We start from the raw sequence: 17,699 nt of genomic DNA, 5'->3' as shown, positions 1-17,699 counted from the left end.
TGCACCACCACACCTGCCCCAGTCTTGACAGTGGCAGTGCAGGGGACCATGTATCTCCCTACTGTGGCTGGTGTGAAGGAGAAGGCAGCCCGGCAGGCTCCAAAGGGCCAGTCACACTTTAGGAAGGTGACAAAGCTGCAGGAGGCTGAGGTCTGAACTCACAGCTGATCTGGAGGGAAGATGCCAGGAAGGAAAGGGGCAGCCCGGAGATGGGACAAATGTGAATGGTGGTTGTCAGCCCCATTAACGTGGTGATGTGGACCACAGACTGGCCCTAAGAGGGAAGGCAGAGGCAGGCAGGTGCCAGCCAGCAGGGCTTCCAGGAGCACAGGCTCAATTTCCCCAGGGCACTGGGAGGGTCTGGAGGAGGCAGAGGCAGGGTCAGCTCTGGGGCTAAGGGGGAGACCAGAGGCCAGATGGGGGCTGGGCAGGGCTGGGGAGAGGATGAGCCTGTGTGGGCCAGGACAAGGGGACAGGGAGGGGCAGGGAGGTGAGGGATGGGAGACCCACAGAGTACTGCTGATGGCCCCATGGAGAGGTTGCAGCCCAGCTTTGGGTGGGAGGTGGTTGGAGAGGTGCTGAGCCTGGGACCCAGGAGGGAGGAAGGAGGGGAATCAGGCACAGTGCTGGGGACATCCACCTGTCACCAAGACCCAGCAAGCAGCGCTTCCAGGGAGTGCTTGCTGGCACCTGGACCAGCAGTTTGTTGGTTTTCAACTTCCAGTCCAGGCTCTGCTCCTTATTCTTCCCCTAGAGATCAGCCCTGAATGGAAGCTCCTGTTGTCTGTTGTTGTTGTTAATAGAATCAGCAACTGGGCACCTGCTGTCAGCACCAGCATTTCCAGGGCAATGATAAAAGGGCTAGAGGGGTTCTAGCTGGGCATAGCACTTCACACCTGTGATCCCAGCACTGAGGAGGCTGAGGCAGGAGGATTGCTATGAGACTGAGGCCAGCCTGGGCTACATAGTGAGACCTTGTCTCAAAAAAAAAAAAAACCCAAACAAAAAATAAAAGATTACTCTGTCACTCCCAACTCAATGTCCCAAAGCAGCACAGCCCTGGGCCAGAATTCCATGCTGCCAAATTGTGGTTCTAAGCATATTTCATGAGATTGGAAAATGTACACAATATAATATAATAGGAAATACAGGACCCAAGAGAGTATATTATCAAAATTTTGTGGCCGGGGATTTAGCTCAGTGGTTCCACTGTCTGCCTCAAAAGCACAAGGTCCCAAGTTCAATCCCTGAAAAAAAAAATTTTTTTTTTAATTTAAAGATAATGAAAATTATGTGCATTAGAAAAAGGTTGGAAGGATATATACCAAATAGCATAGGTTAACTCTGAGTAAATGTATCATGCACTCAGGGAGGCTGAGACAGGAGGATTGCCAGTCTGAGCCCAACCTGGGCAACTTGGTGAGATCCTGTCTCAAAAACATAATAAAATACAGTGGACCCTTGACTTATGAGCTCAATTAGTTCACAAGGGCTGGCTGTCACTCAAGTTGGTCAGTTGAAGGCTCAGGCTCTTCTACATAGCCTTCAAAGTCTCTCTGCTGTGTATAGGCAGATCTCAGAGTCCTTAGACACTGGCCCAGGACGTCTCCAATAACCCCACACAGGAAACGATGGTGTCATGTTCCTTCCAGAACTCTTTAAGGGTTAAATCTGCATCTGAGACCATCTGGAAGCACAAGCAGCCAGCATTCGACTTGTAACTCATGACCTTGGTCATAAGTTAAAACTAAAATTCCAGTCATAACCCAAGTTGTTCGTATGTTAGGCTGGTCATAACTCAAGGGTCCACTGTAAAATAAAAAGGGCTAGGATATAGCTCAGTGTAAAGGCCTTGGGTTCTATCCCCAGTGCCAAAAAGGCAAAAATACAAGTATCCTGGCTGGGTTTTCTTTTCTTATAATTTTTTCCTAAAATGAGTGCAAAGGAGTTGCACCAGCGAGGAGAAAGCCCTGAGGAGCCGGTGGCCAGTCAGTCGGGCTGACGGGTGCAGGTGACCACCTTGGTCCTCCATCTCCTGCCCTCTGCACCTCCCAGCTCCTCTGTCCACTTCACCCTCCATGCTCGTGGCAACCTGAACTGTCCAAGCTTTAAGAACCCAACCACTTCTGCTTTCTCCCTGAGTCCTCAAGGCGTCCTAGTCACTTTCCCACCTGATACTGCAACTCAAAGGAAGAGCGGTTTCTTCTGGCTCAGATTTTTGGTCCACAATTAGCTGGCTCCGAGGCAGGACAGCGGCAGAGGGACCCGGGGGAGGAGAGGCTGCTCCCATCATTGAAGCCAGGAAGCAGACAGAAGGGCGGAGCTGGGGAGCAGTCGCCCTTCCACCCAGGCCCTTCCTGCCACCCAGGGTCCAGTCGCCTTCCAAAGGTCCCCTCGCAGCACAGGAGGCTTTGCAGGAGGCTTTGCGGGGACACCCCGGGTAGAAACCGCAACACAAGGGGGCTTTTGTGGGGGCTTCCGAGTTAGATGTCCTGGGGAAACCAGAAGATGGGCCCCAGTCGTGGTGGAGAAGGGCCCCCGGGGCTGGGCTAGGGCTGTGCTTCGCGTTCGAGGGTTCACGCCCAGCACTGAGGAGGAGGGGAGGAGAAGGAGCCCAAGAGGGATGATTCCGATTCTGAAAGGGGCGCCCAGAGTGGGGGTCCCTGACAGGACCGAGGTGGGAAGATGGGGTAGACAGACCTCCTCCTGCAGGTAACCCTGCAGCTGGATGTGGGAGGGAGAGGGAAGCTGACCCAAAAAAGAAGTAGGAAAGGCAGTCCCAGAAGCGGAAAAGGGAACGCAGGTGCAAAGGCCCAGGGGCAGGAGGTTTGCTGTGTGAGCAACCTGCTAGAACAGGGGACAGGAGGCATGTGGAGAGGAAGGGAAGGCCAAGCCAGGTGCTGAGGGACAGAGGGAGGGGACAGCATCTTCTTAGTGGGTCTCACTGTCAGTGTCGCCTCAATGTGGGCCCAGCGGAGAGCAGAGAATCCTGCCCATCTAGCCCGTGTGCATGAACTGTGCATGTCCGGAAGAGGCTGCATGTGGGCGTAAAGCACGCTGAAACCTCGGTGTGAAGAAGTGCGAAATTCCTGAGCTTTCATCTTGCTTACGTGGTGAAAGAATAGTATCTTGGAGCTACTGGGCTAAATAAATACATTATTCAGACTGGCTCCATTATGCAGCAATTTTTCTTTTTTTTGGTACTGGGACTCAAACTCAAGACCTTGCTCTTGTGAGACAGGCACCGGAACCACTGAGCTAAATCCCCAGCCCCTATGCATCAATTTTTTAAAAAAATAACAAAAATTGGGCCCGAGGTTTAGCTCAGTGACACCAGCACCTCCCTGGCAAGCGCAAGGTCCTGAGTTCAATCCCCGATTACACACACACACACACACACACACACACACACACACACACACACATAATAATAATAATAAAAATTGAAGGGCCAAGGATTTAGCTCAGTGGTTTCACCACCTGCTGTGCAAGCGCAAGGACCCGAGTTCAATCCCCAGTACCAAAAAAAAAATTGATTTCACCTGTTTGGGTTTTTAAAAATATGGACCTGGGGGGCTGGGGATTTAGCTTAGTGGTGCCCGCACCTGCCTCGAAAGTGCAAGGTCCTGAGTTCATCCCTGTACCAAAAGAAAAAGAAAAAGAAAAAAAAATATGAACCTGGGAAAATGCAGAGCTGTACTCATGTTTCACGTGGAGTTTCTAATCAAGCAGCATCGGTGCCTGTCGTTATTATTCTGTGGCCACGACTGGGCCAGAAATGTTACTGTTCTTAGGCTGGCTGACTCAGGTATATGGTTTTGTGATTCAACATTTTTTGGGTTTTTTCTATTCCTGCTTATTATTATAAAAGTAACAAAAGAAAAAACTGTCCGTAATCCCCAACAGCTGGAGTTCATGCTAAGAACAGCTTGGAGGATTTCCTCCCAGGCTTTTTTATTTTATTTATTTATTTTTGGCACAGTATAGGCAGATAACTAATTTTTAGTTTTATGAAATCATGATTATACAGGATGCTCTCTGGAGTTTTCCATTTCCCCCTTAATATTACACACGGGCATCCACATGTCGTTAGCAAGGCTTCAACCAGGTGCCCCATGGCTGTGTAGCCTCTTGGGCTCAGTGTCCCGCGCGAGGAGGAAGGAGTCTGAGACCCTGCCCCTCGGCCTGGCCGGCACTGCCCCTTCCGTGGTCCCCTAAAGGTGGCAGCCAAGATCAGGGGCTAAGAGCCCAGACTCCGGTACCAAGGGCCTGTGTTGATCCCAAATCTGGCTCCTTCTGTGGGACCCGGGTGAGTCACTGCACCTGGGCCAATGGGCTTTGGCACTCTGCTTAGAAAGGTAATAACAGGAGCACCCATTTTTATTTTTTATTAGTACATGTTTGCAATACATAATACATTCACCATGGGGAACTGACACATATACACATTGCTTCTTAGTCCTTTTTATTTGGCTTTCCTCTCCCCTCTCCCTCTTCCCATCTGCAAAAGTTCTCCCTCCCTACTTCATCTTTTATTTTGCTCTTTAAATTATTTATAGTCTGGGTTCCTCCTATAAGAGAAATCATGTAATATTTAACCTTGTGTCTGATTTATTTCCCTTAGCATTAGGTCTCAAAATGTGTCCATTTACCTATAAATGACTCAAACTCATCCTTTATGACAGAATAGTACTCCATTGTATATAAATACCATATTTTCTTTATCTGCTCATCCGTAGGCCTCTTCTAAGATACAGCTTTTTTTTTTTGGTACTGGGGATTGAACTTAGGACTTTGCACTTGCCAGGCAGGCACTATGCCACTGAGCTACGTCCCCAGCCCAGCAGCACATGTATTGTAACACCTAGGGGTTATACTATCCCTGATCAAATGTGGAAATATTTCTAGAGTGAAGTATTTCAATGGTCACATGACTGGGAGAGATAAAAGCTTTAAATTACCTCACATGAGTTCTGGTCAAGTATTGCTACAGATGGAATTTGCTGTCAACATTATGAAAACTCTGATTTTTAGGGTTGACAAATTTTGAGAACGCAGGTATTGAATACAGGTTTGTAACGGCACAGGGTTTTACAGGGCAGTTAGGAGGATTAAATGAGTTATTACTTGAAAAGCATTTAGAATAGTATCTGGCACCAAATAAGGGTTAATGGATGTTAGCTGCTGGTTTTACTATTCTTTGTTCTTTTTTTAAAAATAGGTATAATTTACATATAAAATGTCCCCATTTTAAGCACATAGTTGGCGAGTTTTGACAGCTACATTCACCCACGTAACCACCAGGACACTACACAGCATCCCGATCTCCAGCTCCCCAATCCACCCCTCCTCCCCACAGGGGCTCCCTGGGGTCCCCCAGGGCAGCAGCCAGCAGCCTCCCTTCCCGCAGGCATGTGTGTGTTCCCCAGCAGTGGGCATTTGGGTGGCTGCCCTCTAGGCTTAATGAACAGGACCTCTGTGAACACCCACGTCAGCTGTCCTGTTACACCTGAGGACATACCCGGGAGTGTGATGGCCAGGGAGTGGCAGCTCTAGTTTTTGGTTAGTTCAGTGGGGTTTTTCTGTTTTGCTTTGCTTCTTTTTTGAGATAAGGTCTCCCTATACAGTCCAAGCTGGCCTTAAATCCTCCTGCCTCAGCCTCCCAGATACTGGGATTACAGGCACCCATTCAAGGTGGCCACTCACGTATTAACTCTGTAGGCAGCTATCAGACAGTTTGCACAGTAGCTGCTCCATCCCATACTCCTGCCATCCCTGCCTCACACCCTGGCCACCGTTCCTGCCGGCCTTACTGACCCGTGTCCCCCGCCGCAGGTGATCCGCACGGACACGTTCAAGCACCTGCGCCACCTGGAGATCCTGCAGCTGAGCAAGAACCTGGTGCGGAAGATCGAGGTGGGCGCCTTCAACGGGCTGCCCAGCCTGAACACGCTGGAGCTCTTCGACAACCGGCTGACCACGGTGCCCACGCAGGCCTTCGAGTACCTGTCCAAGCTGCGGGAGCTCTGGCTGCGCAACAACCCCATCGAGAGCATCCCCTCCTACGCCTTCAACCGCGTGCCCTCGCTGCGCCGCCTCGACCTGGGTGAGCTCAAGCGGCTGGAGTACATCTCCGAGGCGGCCTTCGAGGGGCTGGTCAACCTGCGCTACCTCAACCTGGGCATGTGCAACCTCAAGGACATCCCCAACCTGACGGCCCTGGTGCGCCTGGAGGAGCTGGAGCTGTCGGGCAACCGGCTGGACCTGATCCGCCCCGGCTCCTTCCAGGGCCTCACCAGCCTGCGGAAGCTGTGGCTCATGCACGCCCAGGTGGCCACCATCGAGCGCAACGCCTTCGACGACCTCAAGTCGCTGGAGGAGCTCAACCTGTCCCACAACAACCTGATGTCGCTGCCCCACGACCTGTTCACGCCCCTGCACCGCCTCGAGCGCGTGCACCTCAACCACAATCCCTGGCACTGCAACTGCGACGTGCTCTGGCTGAGCTGGTGGCTCAAGGAGACGGTGCCCAGCAACACCACCTGCTGCGCACGCTGCCACGCGCCCGCGGGGCTCAAGGGTCGCTACATCGGCGAGCTGGACCAGTCGCACTTCACCTGCTACGCGCCCGTCATCGTGGAGCCGCCCACGGACCTCAACGTCACCGAGGGGATGGCGGCCGAGCTCAAGTGCCGCACGGGCACCTCCATGACCTCGGTGAACTGGCTGACGCCCAACGGCACGCTCATGACGCACGGCTCCTACCGCGTGCGCATCTCCGTGCTGCACGATGGCACGCTCAACTTCACCAACGTCACCGTGCAGGACACCGGCCAGTACACGTGCATGGTGACGAACTCGGCCGGCAACACCACGGCCTCCGCCACCCTCAACGTCTCCGCCGTGGACCCCGTGGCGGCCGGGGGCGGCGGAGCCCCGGGGGGCGGCGCTGGCGGCGTCACAGGGGGCAGCGGCGGCTACACCTACTTCACCACGGTGACGGTGGAGACGCTGGAGACGCAGCCGGGGGAGGAGGCGCTGCAGCCCCGCGGGACGGAGAAGGAGCCCCCGGGGCCCACGACTGACGGCGCCTGGGGCGGGGCGCGGCCCGGGGACGCCTTGGGCCCGGCCTCGTCGTCCACCACGGCGCCTGCGCCGCGCTCCTCGCGGCCCACGGAGAAGGCGTTCACGGTGCCCATCACGGACGTGACGGAGAACGCCCTCAAGGACCTGGACGACGTGATGAAGACCACCAAGATCATCATCGGCTGCTTCGTGGCCATCACATTCATGGCAGCGGTGATGCTCGTGGCCTTCTACAAGCTGCGCAAGCAGCACCAGATGCACAAGCATCACGGGCCCACGCGCACCGTGGAGATCATCAACGTGGAGGACGAGCTGCCCGCCGCCTCGGCCGTGTCCGTGGCCGCCGCCGCCGTGGCCGGGGGCGCGGGCGTGGGCGGCGACAGCCACCTGGCGCTGCCGGCTCTGGAGCGCGACCACCTCAACCACCACCACTACGTGACGGCCGCCTTCAAGGCGCACTACGGCGGCGCGGCGGGCGGCGGGGGCTGCGGGGGCAAAGGCCCGGCCGGCCTCAACTCCATCCACGAACCTCTGCTCTTCAAGAGCGGCTCCAAGGAGAACGTGCAAGAGACGCAGATCTGAGCCCCGGGCACGCAGGCGCAGGGCGCGGGCAGGGGGCCCGCGGGGACAGAACGGGCTCCAGGCGGCGCCTCGTGGCCCCGCCCCCCCCACGCGCGCGCCCGGGGGTCCGGGTGGGGGGGACACGGGACCTGGGAGCAGCGGCCGCGTCCCCGCCTCCCATGCGCCCTCCCGACGCCCCGACCCCCTGGCTACCCGCCCGCCGCCTTCCAGGGAGAGAGGAGCTTTTTTGAGGGGTGCCCTTTCCCCTCACACCCAACAGCCCTCCTTTAACGGTTCATTTTTTGCAGTTTGACGCCTGTCCCTCCCTCCCAAGCCCTCCACCCTGGAAACCCAAGAGACAGACACGCGCGCCGTGGCCGGAGCTCCCCGACCCCGGCTGTTCCCAGCGCCGAGTGCGCTGCTCCCGCCCTGGCCCGCGGCTGGGGTGCCGGCGACCCCCGAGCCCGGATCCCCTACCCCACAGACTCTTTTGATACTGAAGGGAGGTTTGCGTCAATGACTACCTGCTCTGTAATTACTTTAAAAAAAAACATGAAAAAGTTTTAAAAGAATTTTTGGGAGGGAGCGTGAAACCGGAGAGGAGATAGAAAACTAAGTGGATGGGGTGGGGACAGAATGAGGGGGTGGAAGCCAAAAGGCCAAAGCCTCAGAGGCCCCGCCCACCGGCTTTAGACCCCTCCCCCTTCGCCGCGAGGCCCAGCCTCTTTCACCCCAGAGGATGGGGTCCCGCGGTGCTCACTCTTCCCTCCTGCTCAAGTCCAAGGTGGCCCTTTTGAGGTCCGTTCCGGGATCTGTCTTTCACACACACACCCCATCCTACACAACCCAGAGGGGCCCGAGGGCGCCAAAGTACCAGTCCCGGAGGCTTAGAGTGCCAGAAGTGTACTGTCACCGTCCCGAGACGGCAGGTCCGAGATCAAGGTGACACAAGGCCGCACCCTCGGAAGCTCAAGGGGAAGGGTCCGTCCTTGGGCAGTGTCCCCGTGTCTGCAGGTCGCCTCTCTGTGAGCGTCTGTGTCCAGCCTCCCCTCCCGAGGGCCACTGTCACGTGGGTGAGGAGCCGCCACCTCCGGTGCAGCCTCTGTGGCCTCGAGCCGCCTGCAGACACCGGCTACCACTGCAGGCCACGTGTGGGGTGCGGAGGTCGGGGCTTCCAGAGCTTTCCGGGTGACACTCCAACCCCTGGCGGGGCCCAGGCCGCAGCGTCCGTCCCATGCAGATCCCTGGGAGCTTCTCCGGAAGGAAGAGGCGGCGGAGGGGAGGGTGGGACAGAGCCCTGGGGAGCCAGCAGGGGGAGCAGGCCCGGGGTCGGGGGCGTTGGGGCCTGGTCTCAGGGCCGCCCCGCCCCGGGTGCCCTCCATCCCCGGCTGTTTCTTCACCCCCGCGCCTTATCTCCCCCCACCGGGCCTCTCAGAATTCCTTCTTTATCGGTGCTCGGCACCGCACCACCCGCCACACCACAGCCGTGGGTCCGGGCCCTATCTACCGGTCTGTCTGTCCCCTCTCCGCCGCCCGCCATGGGACTCGCGTCCTCGCCCGCCCCATCTTTCATTCTTCCTCTCGGCCCGGGCCGCGCGCGGATCCCGGTTGCCATGGCAACACTGCGACGGTACCAGGTGGCGGCGGGGGCAGGGAGCTGGGCGCCGCAGCTCCGCCATCTCCGTGCCAGACCTGCCAGTGCGGCGGCCCGGCTCCTCCTGGGGTACTTAGGGACTCCCCGGGCTGCGCAGTGTCTCTTCGGGGCTGGAACGTGGCGGGAGAGCGAGGGTACCGGATGAGGGCACCAGTGGCATTGTGGCTGCAGGGGTGAAGAATGGAATCAAGGTGAACTGAAGGACGATCGCAGACTGGAAGGAGGGGGCTCTGGCTGAGGCTGAGGGGTGCAGAGAGCAACCCCTCCATGGAGCCAGGGCTTGAACCCACTGAGGGCGGGGCACAGCTGCCTCAGGGAGACACAGGGGCAGGACCAGGCCGAGGCCTCCTCCTCTCTTGGCCACCTGAAGAAAACGGGAGAGGAGAAGGCACTGGGCACCTGGGAACAAGGGGACAGGCTGAGGCCCAGGCCCTGTCACCAGCTCTCTCACACCAAGCAAGATACAGTTTCCATGACAACTTGGCCAGCCAGAAAAGAGGCGGGGGACTGCAGAGGGAATTTTCCACATCAGCAGGAAGGAGTGGAGCGGTGTGGGCTGCAGAGGAAGGAAGAGCAGGGAAGGCAGATGCCACGCAGGGCCGCCCAAGTCCCAAGTCACCATGCCCTGCCCAGGGGCGCCCTCTGCAGACCCACTGCCCATCTCTGGCCACTGGGGGCACCAGGGAGGTTCAGGCAGGGCCAAGGGTCAAATGTCCAAAGAGCAGCAGCTACGCAGCCTGCGTGGGGCACTGAGCAGGCAGGGAGGCCCAGCCGCAGAACACAAGACCCAAGGGCATGGCCCCTGCTGGGGTCCGGCGGAAGGTGGGGGTGGTGGGCTATGGCCGCCTGGGTGAGTTCCTTGCCTTCGTGGGCCTCCTGCAGACCCCTGCCCCAAGCCCCAGAAGCCCAGCTCTGCACAGAGCCTTTCAGCGTCCCTGTCACCTACCCGGACATCGGCCACCTCACACTGGCCCGCCCCTCCCTCTGAGTCCCTGTTCCCCTCTCTGGATCTGTGTCCCCTTCTGCCCCCGCCCACCCTGTCTCCCTCTCTCTGGGTCCCCAATCCCCTCTGGTTCTAGAGCCCTCTCCTTTCCCGGCCCCAGGACAGTCCCTCGTCTCCCGCCTTCTGGCTCAGGGATCTGAACTGGGCCTTGAACTTGTATTTGTCTGGAACCGAGACCCAGGCCGCATGGCAGGGAGCGTGCCCCCGTCCCTGCAGCTCCACAGCCTCACTGCCCTTGGGGAAAGGTCAGTGGCCGCCAAACCCTGTGAGCCGGGCTTCCTGGAGTTCTGTTTCTGGCCTCCCTGAGCTGCTGTGTGCTGTCAGGCAAATCCCTGACCCTCTCCCAGCCTCGTTCCACCCAGATGTGGAATGGGGAGAGCCACACAGCCCTTCCTGTCCCAGGCCAGGGTGTGGGATGACAGGGCTCCCACACTCTGGGGGAGCCGGGGGGAGGGGAGGCCTAATCGCCCCTCCCAAGCCCTCCCCCATCTCCCCCTCTCCCAGGCACCCTGATCTGGTGGTAGAAGTGGCCCATCCCCAAATAATCCAGGAATCTGGGGCACACATCCTGCGCCATGCCAACCTCCTGGTGAGCCCCCTCAACCCATCACCCACCCGTTGTCTTGCTCTTGTTCCACCCTATGAAGCAGTCTATCCCCGACCTTCCCTACCTTCACGCTCCCCAGGTGGGGTCCCCATCAGCCCTGGCTGACCAGACCACACAGCAGCAGCTCCTTGCCGCCTCCCACCACTGGGGCCATGCCATGTTTGTGGCTCGAGGAGCACTGTGGGGGACTGAGGACATCTCGAGATTGGATGCAGCCGGAGGCCTCCAGGTGAGAACCTGTTGAGCTCCCCCAGACCAGACAGGGCCTGCAAAGGCCCCAGTCCCCCTGACCAACCCCTCTTGCTTTCAGAGCCTTCGAGTCACCATGGCCACACACCCAGATGGCTTCCGGCTAGAGGGACCCCTAGCTACCACTCACAGCACTGGGCCTCGCACTGTGCTCTACGAAGGCCCTGTCCGTGGGCTCTGCCCCTTTGCTCCCCGAAACTCCAACACCATGGCAGCTGCTGCCCTGGCTGCCCCCAGCCTAGGCTTTGACAACGTGATCGGGGTGCTTGTGGCGGATCTCAGGTGAGCAGAGCCGGGCGGGGGTCGGGCTGAGTCAGGCCAGCCCCTCATGCCCTGCTCCCCGCAGCCTCGCGGACATGCACGTGGTGGACGTGGAGCTGAGAGGACCCCCGGGGCCCACGGGCCGGAATTTCGCTGTGCACACCCACCGGGAGAACCCAGCGGAGCCAGGCGCTGTCACCGGCTCCGCCACTGTTGCTGCCTTCTGGCGCAGCCTCCTGGGTGCGGCCCTTCCTCCCCTGGCCCAGGTCCCTTCCCTGGGCCCAGGGCTCTTGTGCTCTGCGGAGCTTGGGTCTCAATCTCTGGTTCCAAGCTCGATTCCCTCTCCGCTGACCTTTATTCCTCATCTCCTGAACCTTCGCACTCCACCATCTGAATCTGTGTCCGTCTCTGTCCACGTCCCTTCTCTCGAGGTCTAGGTCACTCTCTGGGTCCCCTTCCACCTTCGTTGGTCTGGCCCTTACTCCCATCACTCTCTTCCCTCGGTCTACGTCTTTCATTCCGGTCTCTCCCCCGCAGGCTGCTGCGAGCTGCCCTCCAGGCCAGGGATCCATCTCTGCTGAGACGCTTCCTCCCCCTGAGAGGACATCCCACCGCTGCTCACTCTTGTCCAGGGCTCATTTTTCAAGAGCGGCCTCCGTTCTCAGTAAAGCTCAGAGGCTGTTCTCCCAGACCATGTGGGCTCTGTGGTTCCTTAGTTCTCTGTGATGTCACGCAGCGTCATGCACAGCACTTGACGCCATCGCAGTGGGGGGAAAACACACACGACTCCCGGAAGCTATCGCGAGAGCTTACTGACTACACTTCCCAGAACCCTCTGGGCAGCAGTGGGTGTGGCGGTCTGCGGGGTCGGATTTCCGAGACTCATTTCCGGGGTTTGCAGTAGGGACTGGCGAAAGTTGTAGTCCTGCATGTTTTAGCGGCGACAGCGCACTTCCGGGTCAGGGGGCCTGGACTGTTGCGGGGAGCGTAAGAGCCCTGCGGTGGCCGTCGGGAGTAGTGGTTCGGAGCCCGGGGGTCGCCGGGACCTGTAGTCCGTTGTGCCTGCCCAGTCAGCGCGGTGTTTCCCGCCCGGCACTCGGAGTCCAGAGCCGCCGCCCGGGGGGATGCTGGAGGCCCCGGCTCGGGGGAGCGGAGTGGCAGGCGGGGTGAGGGACGTTGCCAGGCAAAGGGCGAGCGCCATGGTTGGGGTACGGGGCGGAAATAGGGCTCTAGCACTTGGTGTCCGGGGAGCAGGCCTGGTTGCCAGGTGATAGGAAGAGGAGATAAATGTTGCTTAGTGACTGGGGAGGGTACCCTGTTGCCAGGTGACAAGAGGATAGTTGTTTAATGACAGGGGAAGGGGAGTCTTCTGTTTCTAGGCGACCAAAGAGACCCTGTTGCCTAGAGACAGGAGAGGAGGCATTCTCTATTGCTAGGTAATCAGAGGAGGGACTTTATTACCCAGAGTTTGAGAGGGGGGGAGTTGTCCTCTGTTGCTAGGAAATTAGTGGTCCTAGCAACCCAGTGCTGGGAAGGGAGGGTCCTCTGTTGCTAGGTGACAGTGATAGGCACCCTTTTACTTAAAAACAGGAGGGGTTTCTCTGTTGCCAGGTGAGCAAAAGAGACCTTTTTTTCTAGGAATAGGGGATGGAGGTGCCTTGTGCTGCCCAGAGCCAGCCCAGGAGCAGGGTCAGGGGCCCAGTGTCCTCAGGCTGCTCCCAGCCCACATCTTCATGTTGGAGCCCAGGGCCTCCTGGGAGATTGGACCTCACACTGTGGGCCTCCAGATCCTGAGGGCCTGAGCTTTCTCCCCTTCCCAACCCCCAGCAGGAGCCGAGGGCAGCATGTCCCAGGCCCCAGGAGCACGGCCGAGCCCACCCTCCGTGTACCACGAGCGGCAGCGCCTGGAGCTGTGTGCCGTCCACGCCCTCAACAACGTTCTGCAGCAGCAGCTCTTTAGCCAGGAGGCTGCCGATGAGATCTGCAAGAGGTGACTGTCACCCGCCCTGACCCCTGGAGAAGAGCTCAGCGGGGCCACACATCCCAGATAGGGCTCACAGTGAGGCCAGGGCCGGAGCATACTCCTGCACCCACCTCAGCTGCAGCCTGGGGCCACACATGGAGATGGTGCTTAACCCTAACTATAGCTATCACCTGCTCACAGCACTCCATGGCTCCCTAATGCCCCTTGGGAAAGTCCTGAGCCCCTCAGCCTGGTACCCAAGGCCCTTGTGCTGTTGTTTGGTGCCAGGCCCTGCAGCTTTATCCCTCACTGCTCCACTCCAACCAGACTTCTCTGCAGTCCCAGCATGAGCCCTGCTCTGAGGCCTCCGGGCCTTTGTACCGGTTGTTCTTCCGCCTGGCATGGCTTCCTTCCTTGGCAGCCTGGATGTTCCTCAAGACTTCAAACAGCACTTCTCTATAATCCCTATCCCTCAGCCTCTCCTCTCTGTCTGGCCATCTGCTGCCTGAACTTCCCACCCACTCTTCTCACCTCTATACTTTCCCCTCCAGCCAGTGCCCCCAAATCCCCAGAGAGATTCCTACATCCTCTCATGCCCCCAGCCTCCTGCAGCTCCCTAATAATCCTCAGGCTGATTATTTGTAGAATTTATTCATCTCCTCTCATTCAAAATAAGGATCGATCGAGTCTCATGCCAAGCCCATGCTGGGGCCAGAGCTGAGTCGGACAGGAGCCCTGCCGGAGGGAGGAGGCAAGGGGAATAGACACAGAGAATAAGGCTCAAGCTTTCCCCTCCCCCTGCCTGCCCTCCCAGGGCCCAGGCCAAGAACAAAGATCCAGTTGTTCCTAGCAGGAGCAGGAGGCCCAGAGAGACTGTGGCTGCAGGGTGGGCCCAGAGAGCCAGAGGGAAGGCTGGGATGCAGGAATGCAGGGGGTGGTTGGGGACAGGTGGCTGGGAAGGGCCAAAGCCGAGGCCACAGAGGAGACAGAGAATGCCAGTTGGAGGCTCTGTCCCAGGGACATGGGCCCCTGGGGGAGCTGTGGGCTGGGGATGGGCAGTGTCAGCTCCAGCGAGAGCAAACGGTTTGAAAACAGTGATGCCAGGCGAGGTAACAAAACGCCTGTAATCCCAGCAACTAGAGCGGCTGAGGCAGGAGGAGCACAAGTTCAAGGCCAGCCTGGGCAGCTTAGCAAGAACCTGTCTGAAAATAAGACACACAAGCCTGGTAGTGTGGGTCTGTGGTAGAGCACTTGGCACCTTGGTCCAGTCCCCAGTGCTACACACCCAAAAGGTGATGTGGACATTGTCATCGCTGAGGTGGCTCAGCTCACTGGGGAGCCCAGAGAGGACCCTAAGCCCAGCCTGGAGGTCAGGAGACTCCCCTTAGAGGTGCATCCAAGATGGACAGTGGAAGGGACTGCCTCTGGGGAAGACCGTGGACAGGCGGGGTCGGGGGACAGGACTGGAGTGCCAAGGAGCTATGTGGGACACAGAGGGAACAACCCACTGTGTGGAAGCGGTGAGGCCTCTCCGAGGTCCCAGCGCAGGCTCTTGTCACCCTTCTACCAGGCTGGCCCCCGACTCCCGGCTGAACCCCCACCGCAGCCTCCTGGGTACCGGCAACTATGACGTCAACGTGATCATGGCGGCCCTGCAGGGGCTGGGCCTGGCCGCTGTATGGTGGGACCGCAGGAGGTAGGACCTGGGGCTGGCATCTGGGGCCTGCACTGGGCCCACCCGGGAGGCAGGGGCAAGGCCACAGCAGTCAGCTCAGGGCCAGGGGAGGTGGGAAGGGCTGTGTGGCCCACAGGGGGTGGCACAATGGTGGGGGGAGGTGGGTCCCAGCAGGGCCCCCCCCCCGTGAGGCTCCTGGTGAGTCTGTGGGCAATGGGCGGAATGGCAATCACTGGCACCAAAGAGGAGGGTGACTAGGAGCTCCGCTGTGTTGGTGCTGGGGGTATGAATGGATCGGTGTCGCGTGACTACAGGATAGATGGTAGGCAGTGGATGTCTCCTAGGGGACCGCTAACCGGACAGGTAGGTGACGGACGATGGTGAATGGGCAGCATGGATGAGGAGTTGGCGAGGGTGGATGGGCTGCAGGGTAGAGGGCTGGCTGTGTCGGCGAGGGGTGATGGTGGGGAACAGGAGGTGGAAGGTTGGTGGGTGCTGGTTGGGTGTTGACGGCAGTGTGGATGGCTGGGTGGGGTGTGACGAATGGAGTGGGGATCTGAGGGGCATAGGTGAGGAGGAAGCTGCTGGGTGGACAGACTGCTGGTGGGTGGGGTCAGGTGCACAGGCAAATGCAAGGGTGGAGGGAAACAGCAGCTCCAGAGCTACCATGGCCCATGCCAGCCTGGATGTGACGCTGGGCCTGGCCTTGCATCCCCTCCCAGGCCCCTGTCCCAGCTGGCCCTGCCCCAGGTGCTGGGGCTGATCCTGAACCTGCCCTCGCCCGTGTCGCTGGGGCTGCTGTCCCTGCCACTGCGCCGGCGGCACTGGGTGGCCCTGCGCCAGGTGGACGGCATCTACTACAACCTCGACTCCAAACTGCGGGCGCCGGAGGCCCTTGGGGACGAGGATGGTGTCAGGTGAGCCGGGGAGCAGGGACAGGAGGGACCTCTTGCTGGAGCCGCACCCTCGCCCCACCCTGACAGAGGGAACGGGGAGCCTGGCTGGCCTCAGTCCCACTTCTCCACCCAGGGCCTTTGTGGCGGCCGCCCTGGCCCGAGGGCTGTGTGAGGTGCTGCTGGTGGTGACCAAGGAGGTGGAGGAGAAGGGCTGCTGGCTGCAGACAGACTGACCACCTGCAGGGACTGCCTCAGCGCTGCCTGCCACATCCTGGCCAGCCTGAGTTCAAGTGCCAGGGGAGGGCCTGTGCTCCAGGGCCCTGAGAGGCCCGGCCCCTTCCCCACATTCCCCAGCCCCATGCCGCTGCTGCCTCAATAAATCTGCTGGTTTGCTCCAGCCTCGCCTGCATCCACCGGGCTGTGGCCTTGTGTGTTCAGTGGGAATGAGCCGGGCCAAAGCTGGCAGTGGTGCGCACCTGACCTCCCAGCACTCTGGGAGGCTGAGGCAGGAGGCTCACGAGTTCAGGCTTAGTCTGGGCAATTGAAAGCCTCAGTGAGATTCTGTCTCAAAATAAAAAATTAAAAAGGGCTAGGGATGTAGCTCGGCGCAAAGGCTGAGCTGGGGTGTCGTCCCCAGTACCAAAAGGAGAGAAAGAAAAAACGAGAGGAGGCTTTGTTCCTTGGCTCCCAGCTGCGAAGCAGGCAGAGCCTGGGCCACCGGTGTCCGGGGATCCCAGAGCTGGGACCAGGCCAGCTCCGATCCCGGCTCTGGCGGCCCCGGTCTCCCCAGGTGTGACAGAATCTGTGCTGTCGAAGCCCGGTGTGTGGTGGCTCCGTAAGGCACTCACTGGCTCACTGCAGGTGCTGGGCCTCCTGGGAGGGGGGAGGGCGGCCTGGGGATGCCCGGAAAAGCACCCCAGGCTGGAGAACAGCCCCGAAGACAGAGGGGACAGAGGGGACAGGTGCTGATGCCACTTCAACCCTGGTGACCGGGAGCGGAGGTGGCTGCGTGGGGTCTGTCCTCTCCTGCCCTGGTCCCCCGGCCCCGTCTGTCTCCCCATGGCCCCCTCGTCCCCCAGGAGGGTCCTCTGGGCCCATCCTGTGCTGCTGGGTGCCCAGGGCTGGGGCAGTCATGGTCACCCTGGCCCTGGCTGCAGGGGACAGGAGGACACCAGGGCTCCCTGCCCCTCAGGGTGATGGGAAACAGGGAAATGAAGGGTCAGGGAGGGGAACCAGAGTGGCTGCGGCAGGTTGAGAGGCCTCCGTTGGAAAGGGCTGGGTGGGCAACAGACACTTCCTTAGCCCTGGTTCTGTCCCGGGCACCACCAAAGATAAGGCAGACGGGAATGGGGGGGGTCACGGTGAGCCGGTTATTCTGGTGGTGACACAAAGCAGGCAGGGTCACCAGGGCAGGGACAGCCTTGAGTGGGTGAAGGCAGGAAGGGGCACTGGTGGGACAGGACGCTGAGGAGGGAGAGGTGACCTTTGGGAGGGCTGGGCCTGGGCCTGTGGGAAAATGGTTTGGGGAGATGCTGCGCTCCGCAGGATGGGACAGGCCAGTGACACGGAGGAAGTGAGGAAGTGAGGACTCGGGTTCAGAGGCTCAGGGTGGCAGGGCTGCCCTGGGAGGGGAGCCCAGAAAGCAGGTGGAGGGCCTGGCGGGGCCTAGCGCTAAGGTGCCAGGGGGAAGTGGGAGGCACGGGGAGGCCAGGGGAAGGGACCCTGCTTGGGGCCCGGCCCAGCC

The 17,699-nt window shown here is 59.5% G+C and overlaps 3 protein-coding genes across 10 annotated transcripts in view; all 3 read left to right on the top strand.

Moving 5' to 3' along the window:
• The window catches only part of Lrrc4b (leucine rich repeat containing 4B), a 28,530-nt gene extending 20,782 nt beyond the window's left edge, over window positions 1–7,748 (top strand). For all 5 annotated transcript variants that reach the window (XM_004866805.3, XM_004866803.4, XM_004866802.4 and 2 more), the window contains exon 3: window positions 5,836–7,748. In XM_004866805.3, coding sequence (XP_004866862.2) covers window positions 5,836–7,668 — 1,833 coding nt within the window. In that variant the 3' untranslated portion in view covers window positions 7,669–7,748. The remainder of the gene's footprint in view (window positions 1–5,835) is intronic.
• A 2,100-nt stretch (window positions 7,749–9,848) lies between these two features.
• On the top strand, window positions 9,849–12,112 carry Aspdh (aspartate dehydrogenase domain containing). Of its 3 annotated transcripts, XM_004866812.4 has the most exons (7): window positions 9,965–10,151; window positions 10,405–10,549; window positions 10,809–10,893; window positions 10,991–11,140; window positions 11,222–11,442; window positions 11,507–11,661; window positions 11,959–12,112. In XM_004866812.4, exons 1-7 carry the CDS (start codon window positions 10,097–10,099, stop codon window positions 12,000–12,002), a joined length of 855 nt encoding a protein of 284 aa, XP_004866869.2. In that variant the 5' UTR covers window positions 9,965–10,096; the 3' UTR covers window positions 12,003–12,112. The 3 variants fall into 3 exon arrangements, with proteins under 3 accessions (XP_021101488.2, XP_004866869.2, XP_087056802.1); XM_021245829.2 differs by having other exon boundaries at window positions 9,849–10,123; window positions 11,507–12,112; XM_087200676.1 differs by having other exon boundaries at window positions 11,507–12,112.
• A 206-nt stretch (window positions 12,113–12,318) lies between these two features.
• On the top strand, window positions 12,319–16,364 carry Josd2 (Josephin domain containing 2). Of its 2 annotated transcripts, none has more exons than XM_021245830.2 (5): window positions 12,319–12,587; window positions 13,249–13,411; window positions 14,955–15,080; window positions 15,782–15,976; window positions 16,089–16,364. In XM_021245830.2, the coding sequence occupies exons 2-5, from the start codon at window positions 13,266–13,268 to the stop codon at window positions 16,186–16,188; spliced, it is 567 nt and encodes a 188-aa protein (XP_021101489.1). In that variant the 5' UTR covers window positions 12,319–12,587; window positions 13,249–13,265; the 3' UTR covers window positions 16,189–16,364. The 2 variants fall into 2 exon arrangements, with proteins under 2 accessions (XP_021101489.1, XP_021101491.1); XM_021245832.2 differs by having other exon boundaries at window positions 12,457–12,587; window positions 13,252–13,411.
• The last annotated feature ends 1,335 nt before the right edge of the window (window positions 16,365–17,699 follow it).

The sequence above is a fragment of the Heterocephalus glaber genome, unplaced genomic scaffold (assembly GCF_053883595.1).
Source record: "Heterocephalus glaber isolate CG9 unplaced genomic scaffold, H.glaber_assembly_v1.0 deba00001744, whole genome shotgun sequence".
In the NCBI taxonomy this organism is placed as follows: Eukaryota; Metazoa; Chordata; class Mammalia; order Rodentia; family Bathyergidae; genus Heterocephalus; species Heterocephalus glaber.
This window is presented reverse-complemented; position numbering and strand designations above follow the sequence as displayed.